A 24,784-nucleotide genomic window follows, 5' to 3' on the forward strand; every position below is an offset into this window, starting at 1 on the left:
CGTTGGAAAGGGAAAAGGATCCCTTCATGTTGGGAGGGGCAGGAGCTGCAAGAAGCAGTCCACCTTTGGAAAGGCTCCTTGCTCCCTTTCTCATGGGAGGAGGTGACTCTCTTGGCTCTGTGTGGTGAGGTTTCTCAATCCCTCAGGTACTCACTTTAAGTGCTCTCTTTGCATATGAGGAGGCTTGGCAGGAGATCCCTGACACACAGGAATTGTGGGCAGCTGCCCTTTCTTTGCAAGTGCATTGGCAGGCGGCCACAGAATTATTAGAATCATAGGGTTGGAGGGGACCCTCCTGAAATGCAGGAACCTCAACTAAAGCATGGGACGTGGATGGCGCTGTGGTCTAAACCACAGAGCCTAGGACTTGCCAAGTGGAAGGTCGGCGGTTCGAATCCCCGCGACGGGGTAAGCTCCCATTGCTCAGTCCCAGCTCCTGCCAACCTAGCAGTTCAAAAGCACATCAAAATGCAGGTAGATAAATAGTTAGGGAAAGGTAAACGGGAAGGTAAACGGTGTTTCCGTGCACTGCTCTGGTTCGCCAGAAGCGGCTTAGTCATGCTGGCCACATGACCCAGAAGCTGTATGCCGGCTCCCTCGGCCAGTAAAGTGAGATGAGACCCGCAACCCTAGAGTCTGCGACTGGACCTAATGGTCAGGGGTCCCTTTACCTTTACAACTAAAGCATCCATGGCACAGGGCCATGGAAGAGTCCTGGCAGGGAAAGGGTGTGGTAGGCCTTGGAAATGGCCTCTCTGGGGCACACAGAGAAGGAAGTTTCCCTGAGAGGACAGAGCCTCAAAGATGCGCATTCCCAGCATGTTTGCACTTCAGTCTCAGTGATGTCTATCTATGCTGGCTTGGTTAAGGCCGCACAATGGAAGATAGCAGGATCCCCAAGGTGTGCTCTATGGGGAGATGGCTTCAGGCACTAGTCTCACTGGCAGACCAAGTCTGCACTACAAAAATGTCTGCAATCATGACATTAGGCTGGTAACATCCATCATGTGGGAATCCCTTGCAGACAACCACAGTGCCTGGAGACAGACAGGTTGTGTAGCCATAGCCGTGAACAGAGGAGGAATGGCCGTTGGGAGGAGCAGAGAGAGAAGAAACGCCCTGGTGTATCTACAGCAGCATAACCAGACGCCTTCCTCTGCCCTGGCTGCAAGAAAACATGTCTCTCCCGTATTGGTCTCTGCAGCCACAGCAGGTGCTGTGATTCTCCAACTGTTTGACTTCACCCCTGAAGGCACACCCTTCCATTGTCTCTAGAGACAGATGGATGCCAACCATTTCTCATACTTTGCAGTTAATTTCCCTGTCACATTTTTTTGGGTGGGGTGGTGGAATTGGTTTGTTGCTCCAAGTCAAGAGCCCTAAACCTTAGTTGCGGAACCTGAATTTGCCAGTATGGGATTGAATCCCAACCCAAAATAGCGACAATCTGGAATCGGCCCTGCATGACAGGTTCAATTTTGGTATTTTTTATTATTATTATTATTATTATTATTATTATTATTATTATTATTATTATTATTATTATTATTTGACGATTACAGGGCAACTCTCGCTTCCTGCAACTGCTTTTCAGAAATACGTACTGTGCAGTACTGCTACCTTCGACCGCGGAGGCAAATCAGTCTCCAAAATTGCACGGCCATTGCCATTTGCAAATGACACAAAGACAGCACTGCGGAAGAGGGGGAGCCCAGTTTCGATCTGGGGTGTAGGAAGGATCCAGATGAACCAGGCAAAAATCTCTGAAGGCAGAATTAAAGAACCTAACGCAGCAGTTTGAGACATTCTCCTACCGCCCTCGTCGCGGCCACCTAAGAGTTAATAGAGCATGGGGAGGTACCATCAGACGCCTAGGGGGGGACGGGTGCAGAGCAGGGGGTTCTGACCTTTTTCCCCAGGGCACAACAACAACAAAAATCTCCACCCGCTTTTTATCCCACTTTATCCCTTACTATTCAGGGCTACTGGGCCCAGTTCCTTCCCTTGCCGCTTCAGAGTGCCCCCCTTCACTGGATATAATGGTTCGTCCTGAGCGGTCGCGGCTCCCTTTGTCTCCGCCGTCCTGGGAAGGAACCATTCTCACAGAGGGGGGAATGGAAATAGAATAATTCGTTTTCCAAGAGCGGCGGTCAAAGTCAAAGCTGTCCCCGCCGCCCGCCGCAGAATAATTTAAGTCAGGGCCATAAGCTGGGAGCAGCGCTGCTCGGCTTTTCCGCGCTGTGAAGAACACGCTTTCGCCTCCTCCTCTCCCGAGGGCAGATGGTACGGTCCCAGATGGTGCTTAGAGGGGTTCCAGTCAGGGGGCGGAGCCTATGCCTCTGCTTTTAACTCGCTCTTTGCCGGAGAGGCGCTCGCAACCCTGGGGAAATGGGGTGGGAGGCTGTGGCCCGCCCTGTGATTTTCAGGGCGAAGGGCGGTATATGTTAGTAAATAACAACAAGAACCACCTCCGTCCTCTCACTCAGTCTGGCTGCTGGTTTCGTATCGGGTGGGCAGCGGGGAGGCGCTCTGCACGTGCTCAGAGGCGTAACCCCCACCCAGTAGGTTCCGGGGCGGAGGGGGCGGGTCCTGAGCGGGTGCCCCGCCTGGGGGCCGGCTCGCCGGCTGCCGCGTCTCCGCCCCGGCCGGGGCTGCCCCTTGTCCCCGTCCGAAGGAAAGCGCCGCCGCCGCCGCCACGACAGCTGTTGCTCCGCCGGCCCGAGGTAAACGGGGGTGCGCGGCAGTGGGGCCAGGCCGGGAGTCCCTGGTGGGGCGGAGCCGCTTTGTGGGGCGCACAGATTTCCGCCCCGACGAGACGGCTTGGAAGGCGCATTGAATTCGGATCGGGGCGCGTCTGTGGTTCTCCCTTGTCCTAGCCTGGAAACCGGCTCCAGCTGCAGGAGGAGGTGGTCCCCCCCTATTTATTTCTCACCACCCCAGCTTCCTATTCGGATAGAATCGGGCCCCGCCTGGTTTGCTTGCCTTGCACCTGCGGGCTCCTGCGTCACGTCGGAACGGCGCCCTGGACGCGCGGGGGGCACCCTGGGGTGCCGACGGGTGCAGCACCCAGTCACCTGGCGAGCGCACTTCTCTTCCGCCGAGCCGGAGTCCAGCAGAGTCCGCCTCCCTGGAGCAGGTGGCAAGGTCAGGGGTTGCCCGATTCTCGTCAGCCCCACACTGCCAAGGATCAGGCAGTCCGGCAGCACTGGAGGGTACCACGTTGGCTACCGCTACGAGGCTCTCAAAGCATCTCCCAGGTCTGAGAAGCCCCGAGCTGGAAGTGGGTGTGGGTCCCCTGACCCTCTGGGTGTCTCCTCCCAATCCGGATTACAGAAAGTGTCCTCCGGCTGAGTTCAGACCCATAAGGCAAAGACCACTGGCCAATCTAGGCTAGTATTGTCTGCACTGACTGGCAGGTGGGAGGACAGTCCCAGTTGCCCCTGGAGATGCCTTTGAGGCTTCAACCAGAGAAGGGCCATAGCTCAGCCGGAGGACATCTGCCTTGCATGCAGAAGGTCCCAAATTCAATCTCCAGGCAGGGCTGGGAGAGTTCTGCTGCTGCCAATCTGCTGCTAGATGGCCTCACTCTGTACTGTATATGGCCGCTTCCTACATTCCTGCATGCAGAGTGGAGGCTGATAATGCTGAGCTGCTTGGGGCTTCTTTCCCCAAAACCATGTGATTTGTTCCTGATAATTTTCGCTTCAAGAGAGCGGTGTCAGCATTTCAGGAGAGAGGCCTTAACTCAGCGGCAGAGCCTGGCTTTGCGTGAAGAAAGTCCCAGGTTTGGTTTCTGGCACCTCCAGTTTAAGGAAAGGGGCGGGGTTGGGAAGGCTCCCTTTCTCCTCTCCTAAAATAACTGGAGAGCTCAGCTGCTGCCAGCCAGAGCATGCAATGCAAGGCTCAGTGGGGAAGTATGCTTCATGAGTGAGGAAGATTTTTCACACTGAGGGCCACATTCCCTTCGGGAATTAAATTTCTATACCGCCCTTCACTCCAAGACCACAGGGCTGTTTACAATATAAAAACACAAAAATACAAACCATAATAGAAGAGTTTTGATTTGATATCCCGCTTTATCACTACCCTAAGGAGTCTCAAAGCGGCTAACAATTTCCTTTCCCTTCCTCCGCCACAACAAACACTCTGTGAGGTGAGTGGGGCTGAGAGACTTCAGAGAAGTGTGACTAGCCCAAGTTCACCCAGCAGCTGCATGTGGAGGAGCGGGGAATCAAACCTGGTTCCCCAGATTACGAGTCCACCGCTCTTAACCACTACACCATGCTGGTATAATACATACCACAATGACATATAAAACCAATAACCTCCCGCACAACTCATATGAACACCTCCGCTCCATGATGTTGCCTGCCTCCCTTTTATTATAGATTAGAAGTTTTCCGTTGGGAATCCCAAAAATGATCCCTAGTATCCTTCAGTCCTTGACTAAAAACCTCATTGGAACCAATGGACCTGACTTCCAAATCAAACAGTGACAACTGTGAGACAAGGACCAAGTGGGACTTTCTACCTTCCTATGTCTTCCTGAGCACACAACCCCCCCCCTTGAAATTTGAGGACACCCTTTCCAGCCAGGCAGAAGCACTCCGGGTATGAAGCAAGTTGGGGGTTGGACTAGATGACCCTGGTGTGGCCTCTTCCGACTCTACACTTCCGTGAAGCAGTGCAAAGGAGGGGTTGTGGCCCGAGGAGAGTTCAAGGGGCCATGTTCTGCTCCCAGCCTCAGTTGAAGGCAGTCCCGGCTACCCTTGGATAACAGCCCCAAATTTGCAAGGACCTAAGAAAGGAGGAGCAAGGAACCTTCTCTTGCCTGGGGGTCACAGAGGGTAGGAAGAAACATGCCCCCAGGAGGCGGAGAGGCCCTGTGGCAGGTGGACTGTGGAGATGAAGCCTGGCCGGGGTGCGGTGGGGGGTTTAGGAGAGAGAGAACTCTTGGACTCTGTCCCAGGGTATGGAGGAGGGTCTTCTCTGCTTGTTGTGGGGGTTTTGAGGCTGGGTCCTCGGAAAAGGGCTGTGAGCAGGGGTAGGCAACTTAAGGCCCAACCTAAGGATCCGGCCCAATCGCCTTCTCAATCCGGCCTGCGGACGGTCCGGGAATCAGCGTGTTTTTACATGAGTAGAATGTGTGCTTTTATTTAAAATGCATCTCTGGGTTATTTGTGGGGCATAGGAATTTCTTCATCCCCCCCCCCCAAAAAATATAGTCGGTCCCCTCCACAAGGTCTGAGGGATGGTGGACCGTCCCACAGCTGAAAAAGGGTGCTGACCCCTGGCTGTGAGCCTTGCCCATATCCTTCGCCTCCAGGACAGGGTGCCCACAGGTAAAGCAACACCAGAAGAGGCGGGTGGGGTGCTCAGAGTGGGCCTTTGTTGAGTTTGGGGCAGGGGGTGAATCTGGGCCTGGGTTCTCTGGGAGTTGGCGCCTGAGCGCTTGCCAGGAGTCTGGAATCCTCCTGACTTTCCACATGTAACTTTTGAAGGGCAAGGGCCACTTGGGGGGGGGGGTTAGGCTAGGACAGGCAGGGAGCTGGGGAGGAGCCCCCATCCCAGATCGCCTTTGCCGCAGGTAACCCACCTGCTTCTTCATCCCCTGGGTTGGAAGATCCAGGACAACAGATAAAAGGAAATCCTTCTTCAAGCAGCACTCACTGCTACAGGAGGCCACCAACTCGATGGCTTTAAAAGAAGCTTATTGGCCAAACTAATGGAGAAGCAGTTCGAAAGCACGTCAAAATGCAAGTAGATAAATAGGAACCGCTATAGCGGGAAGGTAAATGGCGTATCCATGTGCTGCTCTGGTTTGCCAGAAGCGGCTTTGTCATGCTGGCCACATGACCTGGAAGCTATACGCCGGCTCCCTCGGCCAATAATGTGAGATGAGCGCGCAACCCCAGAGTCAGTCACGACTGGACCTAATGGTCAGGGGTCCCTTTACCTTTACCTTTTAATGGAGAAGTCTATTGATGGCTGCTAGCCAGGATGGCTCTGCTCTCTGCCTCCACAGTCCGAGCGATGCTTCTGAATCCCAGTGGGTGGAAAGTGCAGGAGGGGGAGAATGTTGCCCTTGTGCTCGGATCCTGCTTGCAAGTTTCCCATAATGGGCATCTGGTTGGCCACTGAGAGAAGAGGATGGTGGACTCGAGAGGCCATTGGCCTGATATAGCAGATGCTCTTACAAACTACGTAGGTGTCGGGTGCAACAGATCTCCATGTCTGCTTCCTGTTCGTTATCTGCAAGCATTGGCACAGACTAGCCAGGGCAAGATATTAGGCAGGGCAGTGGCTTTGGGTTAACTCTGGCACAGGAGCGGGTGCTGGCAGGAGGGCACTTTACGTAGGTCCTGGCCTTTGTTCAGGTGTGGTTCCTGCAGTGGGTTGTATTTGAGGACCCTTGGGATTCCTTTCAAGTCTGCAATTCTGTGGTTTGAGGTGTGGCCATGCCTGTCCCTGGGAGTGCCCGGCCTGTAGGGAGACAGGTTTGTCCTGCATGGGAGAGAGGCTCCTATTTGGGCATCACTTCCTTGCATTGCTTCCTTGGTTGAGTACCAGGCATGGAAAATGGGTGGATTTCATACTTTTAGGGTCCAGAGTCAGGCCCTCAGGGGACAGACACCAACTTCTGGGCAGGGAAAGGAATCAAGCTGCAACTTCTCTTTTTAATAAGATGCTAATGCTCTTTCACTGGATTTAGTATACAGTAAATGTGTATTAAATGTGTATTATAAATATACTTTCGTAAAATCCATATTGATGCTATTTTATTTCCTTTGCCTCTTCACCATGTCTATAATTCACATTTCACTTGAATTAAAATTAATTCAAAAATACCTGTTGAATAAAAATTAAAGAGTTTTAAAAACTCCTGGGAAGAGCAGGTGTTATAAGAATTAAACAGCCAAATCTCTCTCCCTGCCCAGAAGTTTCTGGGTTTTTTTTTAATTAAAAAAATATTCAATGGGTTTGCATCTTTTAAAAAATAAGGAGAAGGAAAAGAAGGGAAAACAAAAAATGCAAATTAGGGGCATGGTGAAATACGAGAAAAGAAATTGCATCAACATAGATTTTATGATGTAAAATGTATTTGTTTTCTGTGGTCTGCCTTGCCAACTGCCCGTTCAACACATTGGTCCTGAGAGGCTGCTTTTGGTTAGTACAGCATGAATTTTCTAAAAATGTAATAATTATTGTTATTTTTATATATGTTTTGGTCCTTTACTAATAATGCCAGGGTGGTTTGACATCCAACCCTACCCTGCTTTTTCAAGTGAAATATGGGTCTGTTTGAAATGCCAACATTGTGGCATGAAACCCCAGAGAACATGGGCAGGAGGAGAAGACAGTGCACTCTGCACAAACTCAGAGACCCTCTCTTCCATGGCTATACTTAATGGGTTCCAGGACTTGAGCCCAGAGGTTGCAAACTGGGAGTAAGTCCTAATTTTGAGAGCCACTGGCACAGCTAGCCCTCCCATCCTTCATTCCTTAACTTGTTTTTTTTAAAAAAATGGGTCTCTCTGTGGGTACATGCTGAATTGAAGTAGGTATGAAGTGAGCAGCACTTTGGTCACCTCTTGTAATAAAGCGGCGCTTTCATTTTAAAAGATATCTTAAATTCCTCCCCCACTCTTCCTCCCAAAGGAGCCCAGGGGTGCCAAACCTCTGCAGAGGTCAGAATGAGCAAAGGGGGGCATTAACAGGAGAAGGACCCCTCCCAAAAAAAAAATCGAGGAGAAGCTAACAGCTGGGGGGAAATGGAGAGAAAAGGGGAGGCTGTGGAAAGTGGATAATGAGATCCCCTTCCCCTCTTTCACTTTCATAATGAATTTGGGTCCTCTGCACCTAGCTGCTGCGGGTTTTTAAGGAGCAGAGGCAGAGGAGAGACTTTAGACTATCCCTTTGCTCCCAGGCTTAATCCAACACTTGTGACCCAGATAAAAGCAGGAAGTTGCACTCCTTTAATCCAGCTGCCGGCTGGCTTTGCATTTTGGAGGAGTTGTTGCTCTCCTCCATAATTGCCTGGGCTGACTCACAGCACCTGCCTGCCAGGCAAGCGCTTCCCCACCCCCCCTCTTATTGGGACCTGGCCAAGCCTTTGTCTGAACCATGTGGAGGGCGCCAGGTTGGCAAAGCCTGCTTGAGGGGCATGCGGGGGTGTGTGTGTTTTTCTGTGCAGAGAACTGTCTTCTTCATGCTGCAGTTCTTTGCCAGGATGGGGGGTGGGGAGGAATGACAACGCTGGAAGTTTTGGGACAGATAAAAGGAAGTATTTATTTGTGCAGCAAATAGAGAGTTGGGTTCTCATTCCCGCTCCTCCACATGCAGCTGCTGGGTGACCTTGGGCTAGTCACACTTCTCTGAAGTCTCTCGGCCTCACTCACCTCACAGAGTGTTTGTTGTGGGGGAGGAAGGGAAAGGAGAATGTTAGCCGCTTTGAGACTCCTTTGGGTAGTGATAAAGCGGGGTATCAAATCCAAACTCTTCCTCTCTTCTACATCTATAGTTGGTACGTCTTGACTCTTCCAATTCTTCATGAGTAGTAGCCTCGTAGCAGTTGTGGCATACAGAAAGAATGTACAGTAATGTCCTTTTGGGGGATTTCTCACAGGCATTCGGTTAGTCGCTGTGAGGAGAGGGTGCTGCACTAGACAGGCCTGATCCAGCAAGTCTCTTTTTATATTATTTCTCTCACTGTTCCCTCACGGCGAGAAGTGAGGTTACAGGGAACCAGGCAGAGGGCTTTCTCGGTGGTGGCGCCTGCCCTGTGGAACGCCCTCTCACCAAATGTCAAGGAAATAAACAACTATCTGACTTTCAGAAGACATCTGAAGGCAGCCCTGTTTAGGGAAGTTTTGAATGTCTGATGTTTTATCGTGTTTTTAATCTTCTGTTGGGAGCTGCCCAGAGTGGCTGGAGAAACCCAGCCAGATGGGTGGGGTATAAATATATTATTATTATTATTATTACTACTACTACTCCTACTCCTCCTCATGACCTGCAGAAAGGCTGACCGGGCACATCAGGAGGAGAGCGGAGGGTGGCTCCTTGGTTCTAGCCCTCCCCAATTCCCCCCCCCAGTCCAAATCAAGCACATCTGTGGAGTCTCTTGCCGGCCTTGCAGAGGATGCTAGGGCTCCACCTCTCGCTTCGTGCGCAGGTGCTCTGGGCTGTCCAGGTGTGCTCCTGCGCTTGAGGCCGCATGGGCAGGAAGCATCCTGGAACACGAGGCAACTTGGCCAGATGTAGGTTTGCCTTTGGCTACCAGGGAGACTCCGGGCTGCAAAGTTCCTCCGTGAGGCTGCAGCTGCCTTCACTCTCCTCCTTGTCTCCTTCCCAGGCCTCCGGAGGTTTTTCCTGCTCGTTCTGCCTCTGCCACCGGGAGAAAATGAAGCCCCATGTCACCTACCACCAGGTAAATCCTTGCTTGCCTAAATCGGCTGTGTCCAAAGGGCCGGATCAAACTAAACAGTTGCACCAGCAGGAGCCATGGCAAAGAGTTCCTCAGGACAGTGCACGGGGGGCAGGAGGGAACCTCGTTCTGTTTGATACCCTCAAGAGCTGGGATAGCTCAGTTGGGAGAACGTGAGTCTCTTAATCTCAGAGTCGTGGGTTCAAGCCCCAAGTCAGGCAAGAGATTCCTGCGTTTGCAGGGGGCTGGACTAGATGCCCCTCGGGGTCCCTTCTAACTCTAGTTCTATGATCACCATTCTGGAGACACTTGTCGAAAGGAAGATGCTTTTAGCAGGTGCCGAAAAGAGCACAGAGAAGGCGCCTGCCTGACGTCAAGAGGCAGGGAGTTCCGAAGTGTGCGGTCTGCCACACTAAAAGGTCAAGTTCTTACAAAGGCAGAACAGGGATCATGTTGCAGCTGTGACAGGGACAGTTCTGCCAGTCTCCCCCCTTTCCTCTCACATCTGCTCCGCTGTGATGAATGGGAGCTGGGAGAGCTATTTGCGCAGGCCCCGTTCCCCTTGAGGAGGCAGACTTAAATGTGCGGGAAAGGGGAAGCCAGCTGGGCTTTCTCGCTCTGGCTCCGACGTGGGGCTGGGTGTCCCCAAGGGGGTCACAGATGAGTGCAGTTCGCCTCCCCGTCTGCACACACTGTGGATCCTGAGATCCTGCTGCTTGGAGTTCCCAGGGTGTTTCATGTCTCCGCTTCCTTCCTTTCAGCTGAAGACACTGCACAGCCCTGAGGAGCCCCCACAGACCGAGCAGCCCAGCTTGGCTCCAAAGAAGGTTGGTCTCCTCTTCCTCCCCCACTTCCTTTTTTTTTATAATAATTTTTATTAGTTTTATACAAACAAGACACACAAAACATATAATATAACACTGTCCCTTCAATTTCCCTCCACCCACCCGTCCACTTCTGCCACCAGTAGGACCTGTGGGCATTGAGAATCAAAGGGGGTCCATTGTAGGCTGGGTTTGACCTCCCCCCTCCCCCCTCCCCCCTATCCCCTCCCTGCCACTGAAAGGACAAGGATGGAGGAGCTCTGAGAGTTGGTTTTCCCCCCAGCTTTTTCAAAAAGAAAAACACATTTAAACAAACACACACAACAGTAGGGAAAACATGAATTCCCAAATTCTTATTGTCTTAACATTGTAATTGTGACTTCCTCGATACTCTTCCTCCTGGTTTTCCTAACTTCTCAAACTAATTGTGGCGGGTTTTCTATTCCAATTCAAAATCTTTTTCTTATAATATTGACTCAATCCTCCTCCTTTTCCATGCTGCCCTCCCACAGGCCCCCTTCTGCCACAAGAGGGACCTGTAGGGCACAGCACTTCCAAGGTTCCTTTTTTTGTGTCTGGGTTTCCTTCCACCCCCTCCTCTCCCCTCCGAGCACCCCCTGCCACTGGGTGTCTCCAAGTAAAGAGAGAAGGGTAGGCAGCTCTCTGCCCAGACACCTTTCCTCACAAAAATTAATATTAAACTATAAAATAAAATTCTTTCCTCAGCCATTCTTTTAATTCCCTCCAGAAAACTCAGTTTCCCCCCCCCTTAACATCAAATCTCTACACTAAATCTTAACCATATACTTTATTACACTCTCCTTCCCCCCTCCCTATGTCTTTTCCCCCAATTGGTTCAGCATTTCCGTTTACAAGCCAAGATTTCGAAGACCGTCATTCAAAGCCTCCCCCACTTCCAGGGGCTTCCTAGACGGCTTCCTCGTCACTCAGCGGAGGGTGGCAGAGAGCTGCCCCCTTCCCTGTCCACGCGGCTCCACAATCCTGGGTCGCTGAGGTCCAGCTGCCGAATTGCCCTGGAAGTGCCGGACGACCACTTCCATTCCTCTTTTTCCTTCGCAGGACTTCCGCTGGATCCTCGTGGTGGCCATCCTCTCGACGATGCTGGCGACCGCCCTCCTTTTCCACATGCTCATCCTCCCCTTTCGTGGTCCGACCTCGGCAGGGAAGGCGGCGGCTGCCGGGCCCTACCTGGGCAACAGGTGCAAGGATCCCTGCAGGTGAGGGCTCTGCCTGCGGTGAGGTTGTTCTGGGCCTCTTCTTGGCACAGTTCCTGCCCTTGGAAGGGGTTATAATAAATCAATTCAATTTTTATAATGCCATATGCCAGGCATCCTCAAACTTCGGCCCTCCAGATGTTTTGGATTACAGTTCCCATCATCCCTGACCACTGGTCCTGTTAGCTAGGGATCATGGGAGTTGTAGGCCAAAACATCTGGAGGGCTGCAGTTTGGGGATGCCTGCCCTATGCCCATAGATCTCAGGGCAGTTCACAACATAGAATGACAATATGAAAAACAGAAAAGACATAATAAAAATTTAAACAAAGCGTGAGCTGCTTCTCCGCTGAGACTGTGACTTACGGAATAAATGCTCTTCTTTTTCCGTAACATTTTTATTAAATTTTCAACAAAAATAACAAAAATGAAAAACACACAATAACAAATGCAATAACAGCCACAAACAAAGAAAAATATACACAAAAACAAGATCAAATTCATAAAATGGGATTCTCCGAATCCTGTGACTTCCCTCCCCCACCCCACCCCTGGTTCCTCAAATTTTCTTTTCAGCTCCGTATCATTTCTACTCCAAATGATTACTATTTACCTCAGATTTCCTGTACTATTTCTAAAATTACAAGTGTTTTTTTTAAAAAAATCCTGCCAGTGTATTAACCTGTACATAATAAACATTTCCCATTCATTTTTAAATTCCTTGTCATCTTGATTTCTGAGCTTTCCAGTTAGCTTCGCCATTTCAGCCTAGTCCATTAACTTGGTTTGCCAGTCTTCTTTGGTCGGGACGGCTTCCTCTTTCCAGATTAAATGCTGTTCAGCTCACTGAGATTTATAGCTGAGGGACAGGGCAGCGCATGGGGGCCATGTGGAAATCTCTGGATGCCGGGATGGCGATAAGCACAATTCATTTTCAGCTTGACAACCTTGCAAAAGGAAAAAGGTGCCTAGACATTGACTTGTGGCAACTGTAATCTAGGTTTTAAGGTGCCGTTTGGCGAATAGCTTACGTACCTGAGTTTCTAACCCTGCCTCTAATAATAAAGCATAGAGAAAGTTCAGACTGGCACACACAGGGTCCTCCAGACCAACCAGTCTGCAGCCCAGGGAAACTTGCAAGGGAAGAGGATGTCTTGCGCCCCCCTCACTCTTGCAAAAGCTGCCCTTCCTCTCTTCCTCCTCCTCCTCTTCCTCAGGAGCGTCCTGGTGGAGAGCATCCCCGAGGGGCTGACGTACGACGACAACAGCACCCTTAACCCTTCCATCTTCGATGCCTGGAAGACCCTCCTGGGAGACGCCAGCCGCAGCGTGGACATTGCCTCTTTTTACTGGACCCTGAGCAACAAGGACACTCGCACCCAGGACCCCTCGGCCGGCCAGGTGGAGAGCTCTCTCCGGAAACGGTCTCAGTCAAGGGCCCTCGTGACTCAGGGGCCCTCGTGGCTCAGGGGTTCGGTCCCCGGGGGCATCTCCAGGTGGGGCTGGGAAGGGCAGCCCACCTGACACGCTGGAGAGGCGCTGCTGCTGCCAGTTGGTGCAGGCAATCCTGAGCGAGGTGGAGCACTCTGTACCAGCTGCTTCCCTTGCTGCAGAATGGTTTTCCTCCAGCAAGCCTGCTCAGGGGTTACAAATGCCCAGGGGTTACAAATGGGAATTTGGAGTCTACCCACCACATTCCCTACTTCCAACAAGAAAAGTACCCCTTGGTTGATCAACCCAGCCAGCCCTCTGGCTGCTGCAGCGGTTTTCTTGGGGGTGAAGCTAAACCATCCATTCTCGTGTGTAAAACAAAGCAGAAATGGGATCCGTAGTATTTTATGTACCTATCGCATTTCTAGCCCACCTTTTTTTCTCCACGGAGCTAGCATGGTCCTCCTCCTCCTCCTCTTCCTCATTTAATCTTCCCAGTGACCCTGCGAGGTAGGCCCAGGCTGAGGGTCAGCAACCGGCCCAAGGTCGCCCAGTAAGATTCATGGCTGTGTGTGTGGGGGGGGATTTGAACCTTGGTCTCCCAGGTCCTGCTCCAACACTCTCCCAGGTTCAATACTCCCAACAGCCCTGTGAGGTAGGCTAGGCCGAGAGGCAGAGACTGGCCCCCAAGGTCACCCAGGGAGTAGGGGATTTGGACCCTGGTCTCTCCCAGGGCCTAGTCTCCCAGGGCCTAGTCTACACCAGTGTGGTGTAGTGGTTAAGAGTGGTAGACTCATAATCTGGTGAACCGGGTTCGATTCCCCGCTCCTCCACATGCAGCTGCTGGGTGACCTTGGGCTAGTCACACTTCTCTGAAGTCTCTCAGCCTCACTCACCTTACAGGGTGTTTGTTGTGGGAGAGGAAGGGAAAGGAGATTGTTAGCCGCTTTGAGACGCCTTTGGGTAGTGATAAAGGGGATATCAAATCCAAACTCCTCCTCCTCCTCCTCCTCCTCCTCCTCCTCCTCCTCTACTACTACTACACCACACTGCCTGTTGGTGTGTCTGAAAAGGTGGCTGCCTGCCTGTGCCAAGATGTGCAGCAGTGAAGGTGCTCTGCACCCGGCAGAAACCTGCTTGCAAACAGGCGTCTAATTGCCTGGGCTGGCGGCACCCCCTTCAGCCTCTGTGCCTGTCAAAGGGCCCTTTGAGGAAAGCAAAACATCCGTTTTTCGCATGTTGGTCATGGCCTGAGCCTGCGGGTGTGTTGGAGAGGCAGGCGCCTTTGTTAAAACTCAAGAGCAGAATTCACGCCTGTCCTGGGCTGTGTGAGAAGCTCTAAACCCCAGAGCCTCCCAAGTTGCAGAGGCAGCCGAGACCTTTAGCGGCGGGATGATCTGAAAAAGGCAGCTCCAAACAGAAATGCAGTGTTGCAAATTATTACATTGGGGGGACAGCGGCGGTTCAGTGGTTAGAGCAACCTGCTTTGCGGGGCAGCCAGCATGGTGCCGTGGTTAGAGGGCTGGACTGGGACCCAGGAGAGACCAGGGTTTGAATTCCCGCCCCATAGCCATCCAGCTCACTGGATGTCCCGGCCTACCTCACAGGGTCGTTGTGGGGCTTCAGTAAGGAAGAGGAGGAGAGCCATGGACGCCGCCTGGAGCTCTTTGGAGAAGAAGGTGGAATATAAAAGTAATAAACGTGGTAGATGACAGGTTCAGCCCCCTGGGGGCAACTGGGAAAGGCTCCCCATCCCTAAACCCTGGGGAGCTGCTGCCAGCCAGTGAGGACAGTACTGAGCTAGATGGGCATGTCCCATAGCTCTGCCCAAGGCAGTGTATTTTGCTTTGATGAGCATCGAACCCAAAGCCTCCCTGTGGGGTCTGGCTTGCTAGAGATTTGGCTAGTGGCTGCCTGGCTCTGTCGTCAGCAGGTGAACAAAATGGGTAGCCCCCCCCCTCCCACCCCTAATGCACTAGCCAACCTGAGTTCTAAGATGCCCAGTCCTGGCTTGCAGCCTCAAAATAGTTGCAAACTAAGAGGATTTAGCAGCCTCTGGCTGGCTGAGGGGCATGTTTCTGAAGAGCTCAGCTTCCCGCTTCCCCATTTGGGTGGGTAATGTGCAAATTCAAGATGTTCTTCTCCCCCCACCCCCAGTTTTTCCCAAGATGCCTCTATCCCACCCCAACATAGAATCAAAGAGTTGGAAGGGACTGCCAGTCGAAGGGCTCACCCAACCAATTTGAAAGGGTTAATCGGCGGGACGGATCCTGCACCTGGGAATGGGATGGCCTGTCCAGGAAGGGCCCTGTTCACCTGGCCCGGATTGTGGCCGCTGACGGACCCCTCCCTTTTCCCACAGGGGGAGGAAATCCTAGCAGCACTGAGGAAGGTGCCCGGCAGAGGTGTCACCCTGCGGATAGCCGTTAATCCTCCTTCTTCCCGTATGCCATGCTCTGACCTGCAACTGTTGGAGGAGAGTGGTGAGAAAGAGAGCGTCCTCACGGATTTTAGCGCAGGGGGGTGGGCGTCTCCTCTCTGCACCCCCCCCCAAAAGAGACAGCCAAAATAATAATAATAATAATAATAATTTTATTATTTATACCCCAGCCACTCTGGGCGCCTCCCAACAAAATATTAAAAATACAATAAAACATCAGACATTCAAAACTTCCCTAAACAGGGCTGCCTTCAGATGTCTTCTAAAAGTCAGATAGTAGTTTATTTCCTTGGCATCTGGTTTTAATGAGGGTTTTAATGCAGCTTCAAAGGGGTGTGTGTGTGAAATTCAGAAAGGAGGGAAAGGAAGTCAATAAGAAAAGGTGTAACAAAACAAAACAACAAAACAAAAGATAGATGTTTGGAGTTATGTAATGATTGGGAAGATTTAATCTAGAAGCAAAAGGCTTTGAATTCAGGGGCTGTTTCGCTTAGAAGAAAAGGAAAAGGAAAGATGACAGAGATGGGTAAAATTATGTAAGAGACTCCCCCCCTCACTCGTAATACTAGAACAAGGAGCCCTCCCATAGAAGGGGTTTTCTCTTGCAAGAGATTCAGGCCAGACCTACTGAAAGGGCTCAGTTACTATTGGTTGCTTGCAGTATCAGAGAAGCAGGTCCTCGCCCCAAGGAGCTTACATTCTAAAACAGGTATAGGCAACCTTGGATCTCCAGATGTTTTGGAACTACAACTCCCACGATCCCTAGCTAACAGGGCCAGTGATCAGGGATCATGGGAGTTGTAGTTCCAAAACATCTGGAGAGCCAAGGTTGCCTATGTATTGCGGGCGAGGCTGTATAAGGTGCTGAGAACTAAACTTCTCCCAAACTTGTTCCCAAACTTCTCCAGGTGCCCAGATCCGCAAAGTCGACTTCCCCCAGCTGACCGGTGGGGTCTTGCACACCAAGTTCTGGATTGTGGACCAGCAGCACATCTTCCTCGGCAGTGCGAATATGGACTGGCGTGCTCTCACCCAGGTGATGCTTGCGACCCTCCAGGAGGGCCTTTGTGGGGCAGGGCACCCCCGTCCTGGCCTGTGGGGCTGGGGCCAGGGTTATTCTCTTTACGGGATGGTTGGGACCTGGCCTGATAGTTTCCGTGGTCACCTGCTAGAGGGAGTCCTCTGGCCACCTCCCACATCTGAAGTGGGGGCTCAGGGGTTCCCCTCGGCTGCAGCAGCACCCCAGTTCCGGAATGGCTTCCTCAAGAAGGGAGAGAGGGAGGCCCACCTGGTGCCAACATGGTTCGCCTTCAGGGTGCAGGGGAAATTCTCTTCACTCACCTGGGCATTAGGCAATCATACGAGCAGCTGCTTTTAGTAAATAAAAATAAAATAAAATAAAATCAAACAAATAAAATAAAATCAAACAAATAAATTTTTTGTGTGTGTTTATGCTGTTGTGAACCCGCCTCCTATCAAATCCAGCAAGGTGAACGGTGGCATCTTGGCATTTTTAAGTCAGCCTTTGCCAACCTGGCACCCTCCACACGTTGTTGGGCTGCAGCTGCCATCCTTCCCATCCAGGATCACTGTGCTGCTTCCAAACCTTGGCGTCCTACGGCTTTGCTGCAGATACTGTATAGTCAAAAGGAGCAGCTCGCAGTCAAGCTGTGGAACTCCCTGCCACAGGAGGCAGTGATGGCCACCAACTTAGATGGCTTTAAAAGAGGAATAGACAAATTCATGGAAGAGGAGAGGGCTCTTGATGGCTCCTAGCCAGGATGGCTCTGCTCTGACTCTGCAGTCGGACGCAGCAATGCTTCTGAATGCCAGGTGCTGGAAACCACAGGGAGAGTTTCTCTTCTATTTTAATCCTGCTTGTGTGTTTTCCATTGGGGCATCTTGTTGACCCCTGAGAGAACAGGATGCTGTACTACTTAAACCATTGGCCTGGTCCAGCAGGCCATTCCTATGTTCTTATGGAACCTCCAGGCCTAGAGGCAGTCTATCTCAATTCCTCGGTTCTTAGGGGCATTTGGCCACTGGGAGGCCAGACTAGATGGGGGCTTTTTGGGTCTGATCCAGCAGCCAGGCTCTTCTTACCTGCTTATTAGGGCACGAGGTTGCTGAAGGCTGCTTGAGTCAAGGTGGGACTACTACCCTCTGGGGCTGATTTCAGGATCTAAGGGGTGTTTCTCCCCTTAGATCCTGCAGCCTGTACCTACTGCGCCTGGGCTCTATCCTGCGGCCTCATGCTAACTTCTCCCTTTCTCGGCCCCCAGGTTAAGGAGCTGGGCATGGCTGTCTACAACTGCAGCTGCCTGGCCCAGGACTTGGGGAAGATGTTCGAGGCCTACTGGGCCCTGGGTCTGCCCAACGCCACCATCCCGTCGCCCTGGCCGGCCAATTACTCCACCCCCTACAACAAGGAGACCCCTCTGGAGCTGGAGCTGAATGGCACGGAGGCCGGAGTCTATTTCTCGGTGAGATGGGAGGGCAAGGAGCCCCTCTGCTCAAGACCCCCTGCTCGTCTCTGTTGGCATTCTTGATGCTCAGGTGCCTGGGGCTGACTCAGGGGTTTTCTTTAATTCTTTGGTTCCATAAAACAATTTTTTCTTATTTCTGAGAAACTGACATATATTGGGTTGTAGCTAAACCTATGGATTCTGCCTCCATTTGCTGGCCATTTGTTCCTTACCCAACAGGAAAGTCACAGGGTGGCAAGTCACCAATGAAATGCGGCTTTATTTGGCGTTCATAACACTTGGCTCACGCTCGTTCTGTATCAGGTCGGCTTTTGCCGTAGCGAATAATTCAGTAATTCAGTGCGTGGTCTCTAAAAAAATGTACTTTGTTTCACGAGGTAATGGCATTGGCCCCTGGTTAGGTTTTTCGGTGCCTTCCTCCCTTTATTTCATATTTCCTCCTGGATTGTTACTCATGGGTAGGCAAACTAAGGCCCGGGGGCCGGATGCGGCCCAATTGCCTTCTAAATCCGGCCCGCGGACAGTCCGGGAATCAGTAGAATGAGTAGAATGTGTGCTTTTATTGAAAATGCATCTCTGGGTTATTTGTGGGGCGTAGGAATTCGTACATTCTCTCCCCCCCCTCCGAAAATATAGTCCAGCCCCCCACAAGGCCTGAGGGACGGTGGACTGGCCCCCTGCTGAAAAAGTTTGCTGACCCCTGCGTTTTACTCCATAGCAAAGTCCTGAAGATTCAATAAAAAATTAAAAACCTCATTCTGAAAAACCCCTGCCCACCCTACCTTTGCTCAGGATGTCAACCGTGCGCCTGACTTTTGGGTGTCTGTCCTTCTCCTCCTTTCCTGAGTCTCTTCCCCCTCTGCCTGCCTCCAGAGCGCCCCCCCTGCGCTGTGTGCCACAGGGCGGACGGAGGACCTCCAGTCCCTGGTGAGCATCGTGGATGACGCCGATGAGTTTGTTCACATTGAGGTGATGAGCTACCTGCCCACCATGGAGTTCTCGCACCCCAAGAGGTAAGTGTGCAGGTGATGGGGCCGGGGGGGGGCAGCTCTTCTCCCTCCCCTCCCTTGGCTATGGGAAGGATAAGCTTCTTGGTTTAAGCACTGGCTGGGAATTCATTGCAGAGGCTCCTGCTGGTGCAACAGGGTTTCACCTTCCGCCTGCCTCCCCCAAATCCGCTCTGGAGGAGAGCCAGCATGTGGGGAGGCCATTCCGCCTGGCAAGCAGAAATGAACCGTACAGTTAGGTGTCCAGAACTGGCCCCAAAGCCACCCAGCTCCATCTGCCACCCCATGGACATTTCTGGCCCCATAGCGTTTCTGTATTTTTATTTATACTTTTCAAGTTCATACATTTGATTAGTTTTACAATCAATTTAATATTTCAGACTTCCTTCCTCCCTCTTTCTAGGGTTCCTTAAAGTTATTTATTAATATCTTCTGCATATCCAATTACATTTAATTTGCTCATTTAATTATCTACTTTAAATATATACAGTCGTGCCTCGCAAGACGAAATTAATTCGTTCCGCGAGTCGCTTCGTCTTGCGATAACTTCATCTTGCGAAGCGCGGTTTGCCGCAGCAAAAAAAAAAACCCGCAAAAAAATTCATCTTGCGAAGCACGACCATAGAAAACTTCGCCTTGTGAGTCACCAAACACATCACAAAACGCTTTCGTCTTGCGAGCTTTTTGTTGCGCGAGGCATTTGACTTGCGAGGTACCACTGTACTCCTATGAAACTGCAGGTTATTACAATAATCCTGCTAAAGTTTTTATCTGTTTGCAATTTATCTGTAAAGATTCAGTAAACCATTTCCATTATTTTATAAAAAGTTTGTTACCTTGATTTCTTATTCTTCTGGTAAGTTTCGCCATTTCTGCATATTCCATAAGGGTTTTTTTTTTTTTGCATCCATTCTTCCTTGGCTGGGACTTCTGCTTCTCTCCATTTTGGGATGAGCAGCATTCTTGCTGCTGTAGTAGCATACCTAAATAAATTTCTATACATTTTATGTAGTTCTGCCCCAAAAAATCCCAAAAGAAAAGCTGCTGGTTTTTTTAAATAAAAGTTATTTTGAAAATCCTTTTCAATTCAGTGTATTACATTTCCCAGTAAGCTTTAACCTTACTACGAGACCACCACACATGATAAAAAGAACTTTATTTCTCTTTAATTTCCAACATTTGTTCGATTTAGATTTATACATTTTTGCCAATTTACTCGGTGTTAGATACCAACGATATATCATTTTCATATAAATTTCTCTCAGACTATGTTGTTGTTTAGTTGTTTAGTCGTGTCTGAGTCTTCGTGACCCCATGGACCAGAGCACTCCTGTCTTCCACTGCCTCCTGCAGTTTGGTCAGACTCATGTTGGTGGCTTCGAGAACACTGTCCAACCATCTTGTGCTCTCAATCTTCCCCAGCATCAGGGTCTTTTCCAGGGAGTCTTCTCATGAGGTGGCCAAAGTATTGGAGTCTCAGCTTCAGGATTTGTCCTTCCAGTGAGCACTCAGGGCTGATTTCTTTAAGAATGGATAGGTTTGATCTTCTTGCAGTCCGTGGGACTCTCAAGAGTCTCCTCCAGCACCATAATTCAAAAGCATCAATTCTTCGGCGATCAGCCTTCTTTATGGTCCAGCTCTCACTTCCATACATCACTACTGGGAAAACCATAGCTTTAACTATACGGACCTTTGTTGGCAAGGTGATGTCTCTGCTTTTTAAGATGCTGTCTAGGTTTGTCATTGCTTTTCTCCCAAGAAGCAGGTGCCTTCTAATTTTGTGACTGCTGTCACCATCTGCAGTGATCATGGAACCCAAGAAAGTAAAATCTCTCACTGCCTCCATTTCTTCCCCTTCTATTTGCCAGGAGGTGATGAGACCAGTGGCCATGATCTTAGGTTTTTTTTTTATGATGAGCTTCAGACCATATTTTGTGCTCTCCTCTTTCACCCTCATTAAAATGTTCTTTAATTCCTCCTCACTTTCTGCCATCAAGGTTGTGTCATCTGCATTTCTGAGGTTGTTGATATTTCTTCCGGCATTTTTAATTCCGGCTTGGGATTCATCCAGTGACAAGGCAGTGATCCATGAAGGAGTCACAGACTATAACAGGCTGTAAATTTTATATCCATATTCCACAATCGTTCCCGTGCTTCATATCTACATTATATCCAATATCTAAACCGCAGAGCCTAGGGCTTGCCGATCAGAAGGTCAGCGGTTCGAATCCCTGCGACGGGGTGAGCTCCCGTTGCTCGGTCCCAGCTCCTGCCAACCTAGCAGTTCGAAAGCACGTCAAAGTGCAAGTAGATAAATAGGTACCGCTCTAACGGGAAGGTAAACGGCGTTTCCGTGCACTGCTCTGGTTTGCTAGAAGCGGCTTAGCCATGGTGGTCACATGACCTGGAAGCTGTCTGCGGACAAACGCCGGTTCCCTCGGCCTATAGAGCGAGATGAGCGCCGTAACCCCAGAGTGGTCCACGACTGGACCTAACGGTCAGGGGTACCTTTATCTTTATTACCCAGCGCATCACTGAAGATTTTACTTGCTTAAGTTAAAAACCCCATGGACATTTATGGCCCCATAGCACCTCTCAACGTCCAGCTCATGCTGTCCCCGTTCAAGGGTGCTAGAGCGGGTGGCGGGCAGCTCTACATCAGAGGTGGCAATGCAGGATGTGGCCCCAATGCTCTTGTTTCCTTCTTCCCGCGCAGGTTCTGGCCAGTGATTGATGATCACTTGCGGAAGGCGGCTTACGAGAGGAGAGTCCGTGTGCGGCTCCTGGTCGGATGCTGGAGGCACTCCAAGGCCAACATGTTCCCCTTCCTGCGCTCCCTGGCTGCCATGCACGACAACCGCACCCACTACAACATGGAAGTGGTGAGGACACCCCCGATGCCTGGGATGGGGCTCCCTGGAGAGCCATTTCCGCTCGCCTCCCAGCTGGCTCCTGTGCGTGCCAAGCACCCTCACCTCTTCCACCTCTTTCTCCCCTTCTCTCCTCTGCCAGAGGCTCTTTGTGGTCCCAGCCAACGAGACGCAGGCCAGGATCCCCTACGCCAGAGTCAACCACAGCAAGTTCATGGTGACAGACAAGGTGGCTTATATTGGTGAGTAGTTTGAGGGGCGGGGGCAGTCATAAAGGGGAGGCCAGTTGAGGCAGAAAGCTGGCCGGGGACTAGCAGGGCCGAAAACTGGCCAGCAGTGGGAGAAGGAGAGAAGCAGCCCAGGGGGAGAACATAAGAGAGACAACGGAGTTCATTTGAGGCCCACCTCGTCCAGATGCCTTTTGGGGAAACTCGGAAACAGGATCCGAGCCCAACAGCTCTCTCCCCTCCCATGGTTTCCAGCAACTGTTGTTCACGAGCAGTGCTGCGCCCCACTGGCTAGGAGCCATCGATAACCCTCTCCACCTCCAGGAATTTGTGCCATCCCCTTTTAAAGCCATCCAAGTGAGTGGCCATCTCTGCCTCCTGTGGGAGAGAGTTCCACAGTTTCACTCCGTGCTGCTCGAAGGAGGACTTTCTGTTTTTATCAGTGCTGAATCTCCCAACCTTCAGCTTCAGGGTTTGTCCACAAGTTCTATTGTAAGGAAGACAAAACGCCTCTCTCGCCACTTTCTCCCTGCCATGCATCTTTTTTTTAATAAACCTTTATCACATTGCCTCTTCCTCGCCTTTTCCCTAAACTGAAAAGCTCCAAGCGCAGCACCCTTTCCTCATTGGGGAGCTGCTTCACCCCCTCGATCATTCGGGCAGCCCTTTCCCAACTCTGCAATATCCATTTTGAGACCAGGCGACTAGAACCGTAGTTGAGTAGCTGTCGATAGGCTCCTTCTCCACCACGTATTTGCCTGGCCCACCTGGTCCAGCACTCTCTTCTCACAGTGGCGAAACAATTGCTTGTGGGAAACCAGCAAGCAGGATTCGAACACAGAGCTCTCTCCCCTCCTGTGGCTTCCAGCAACTGGGATTCAGAAGCACGGCTGCCTCCCACTGCAAATGCCATTGTCATCAAGCTTTGCTGCAGAACGCAGGACTCTTAAGCGTTTATTTTCCTTCCTTTCCGGCAGGAACGTCCAACTGGTCCGGGGACTACTTCCTCCACACGGCGGGGTCCGCACTAGTGGTGAACCAGAGCCATGTGGGCGCTGGGGAGCAGCCCACGGTGCGGGATCGGCTGCAGGCGGTGTTTGAGCGGGACTGGAACTCCAAATACAGCCAGGAGCTGAGCTTGCCGGGCCAGTGGGAGCAGCTCTGCGGCACTTACTAGCCAAAGGGACACCCCCCCGCGCCTGTTCCCAGCTGGAGAGGGGCTTTGAGTACCAGCCCCCATTGGAGGCCGGTGGAGGGACTTCCCCAGAGGCAGGGGGTCTCCCTGGGGAACCTTGCGGGACCCCTGCTCTCCAGCCGAGTGAACTAGGGGGTACCCAAGGCCTCCTGGGGGCAAATGTTTGGGCTAAGAGAAGAGTGCCTTTCCTCTTCTAAACTCCTGCAAGGGAACATTCCAGCCTGACTGAGGGATTGGGGGTGGGTGGGGAGGGCCAGGGTTTGCCATGCGCAAACGACCAAGTGACGTGCAAAGGAGCTTTTGGCGCATGCAAAATTGCCCCGACTGGGTAAAAAGTCACTGTTTCGAACTGGGAAGCAAAAGGTTTTTTTGCGTCGGTGGGAGGATAGATGTAGAGAAGAGGGTGTTTAGCAGTTAGGGGGAAAGGGTACGTAGGTTTAAGGAGAAGAAAACGGAAAAGGCTTCCTGGCCAAAGAGATCCCTCGAGGAGGAATCCCCTCCTCCTGTTAAGCAGAAGTGTGGAGAATTGCAGGAGTGGAGATGCTGTAGTAGGCGATGTGCCACTCAGAAGCTCCCAAGTCGGGTGGGACCTGTCTGAACCTGTGGAGAGCCTCTGCCAGTCAGTGTAGGCTGTGCTGAGCTAGATGGGCCAAGCAGTCCAACTTGGCACTCCCTGTTCTGCCTTGTTTCTCTGCCATGAATGCCTTTCGGAGAGCAGCACGCACCCCAAGGGCAACTAACCAGCTTCTGTTGCTGCTGAAACCGCTACTGTCCTTTCTTGACCAGTGGCTCTTAGGCACTCTGTACTCAAAGAGTGCTGGTGATGAGAACCGTAGGCTCATAGAGGTGGAAGGGATACCCAAGGGTTGTCTAGTCCAACCCCCTGCTGCAATACAGGAATCCTAGCTGAAGCATCCCTGGCAGGTGACCATCCAACCATCCCGGTTTCTGAGGAAGGAGATTCCACCCCCTTCTGAGGGACACCGCTCCACTGCCAAACAACTCTTGCTGTCAGAAAGTTCTTCCTGGTGTTTAGTCGGAATCTCTCTTCTTGTACCTTGAAGCCATGGGTTCAAGTTCTGCCCTCCAGAGCAGGAGAAAACTGGCCTGCTCCATCTCCTATGGCAGCCCAATTTAACCCATCTGGCTCAGCAAAGAGCAGTAAAGGAAGAGCAGCTACCTCTGTCCTCTTGAACCAAAAGAGCTGGGTCAAGTGTCAAATGCTGAGATGGGTCTTCCTTTGTCATAATCCAGGCTAGGAGCATCGGCAGCTTATAGAGAGAACCTTCCAGGCCCATATATTCTGGTAGGGATGGATTCATATCCTTTTCTCCCAGGTCAAACATTTATTGCCATCAACACGAAGTGGGGAGTCCTAGAAGTGTAGAGTTAGAAGGGACCCCAAGGGTCCTCTAGTCCAACCCCAGACTCCCTGCGCCCTCTGGGTGTGATTTCAAGGGCATTATTCTCCCACTGTCTCTGTGGAGGGATCCATCCTGCACGGGGTTTTGACATGCGGTTTAGGGACTGTCAACCCGGCAATGGGGTGGTAGCCTGGATTTTTGCTGTCTTCAGTATAGACCTTTGGTCAATTAAAGGATAATTTTCCAATTTGCTGTGGTCTCGTGATTGCTGTGTGACC

At 51.3% G+C, this 24,784-nt stretch overlaps 1 protein-coding gene across 2 annotated transcripts; it reads left to right on the forward strand.

The window, feature by feature from the left end:
- The first annotated feature begins 2,589 nt into the window (after positions 1-2,589).
- On the forward strand, positions 2,590-24,756 carry PLD3 (phospholipase D family member 3). 2 transcript variants are annotated; one of them, XM_035119500.3, is made up of 12 exons: positions 2,590-2,723; positions 9,356-9,430; positions 10,189-10,254; positions 11,332-11,489; positions 12,704-12,887; positions 15,280-15,400; positions 16,266-16,393; positions 17,640-17,840; positions 18,717-18,856; positions 21,567-21,732; positions 21,863-21,962; positions 22,925-24,756. In XM_035119500.3, exons 2-12 carry the CDS (start codon positions 9,404-9,406, stop codon positions 23,122-23,124), a joined length of 1,491 nt encoding a protein of 496 aa, XP_034975391.2. In that variant the 5' UTR covers positions 2,590-2,723; positions 9,356-9,403; the 3' UTR covers positions 23,125-24,756. The 2 variants fall into 2 exon arrangements, with proteins under 2 accessions (XP_034975391.2, XP_088528903.1); XM_088672777.1 differs by lacking the exon at positions 2,590-2,723 and adding an exon at positions 3,235-3,257.
- The last annotated feature ends 28 nt before the right edge of the window (positions 24,757-24,784 follow it).

This window comes from Zootoca vivipara, chromosome 6 (assembly GCF_965207765.1).
Source record: "Zootoca vivipara chromosome 6, rZooViv2.hap1.1, whole genome shotgun sequence".
NCBI lineage: Eukaryota > Metazoa > Chordata > Lepidosauria > Squamata > Lacertidae > Zootoca > Zootoca vivipara.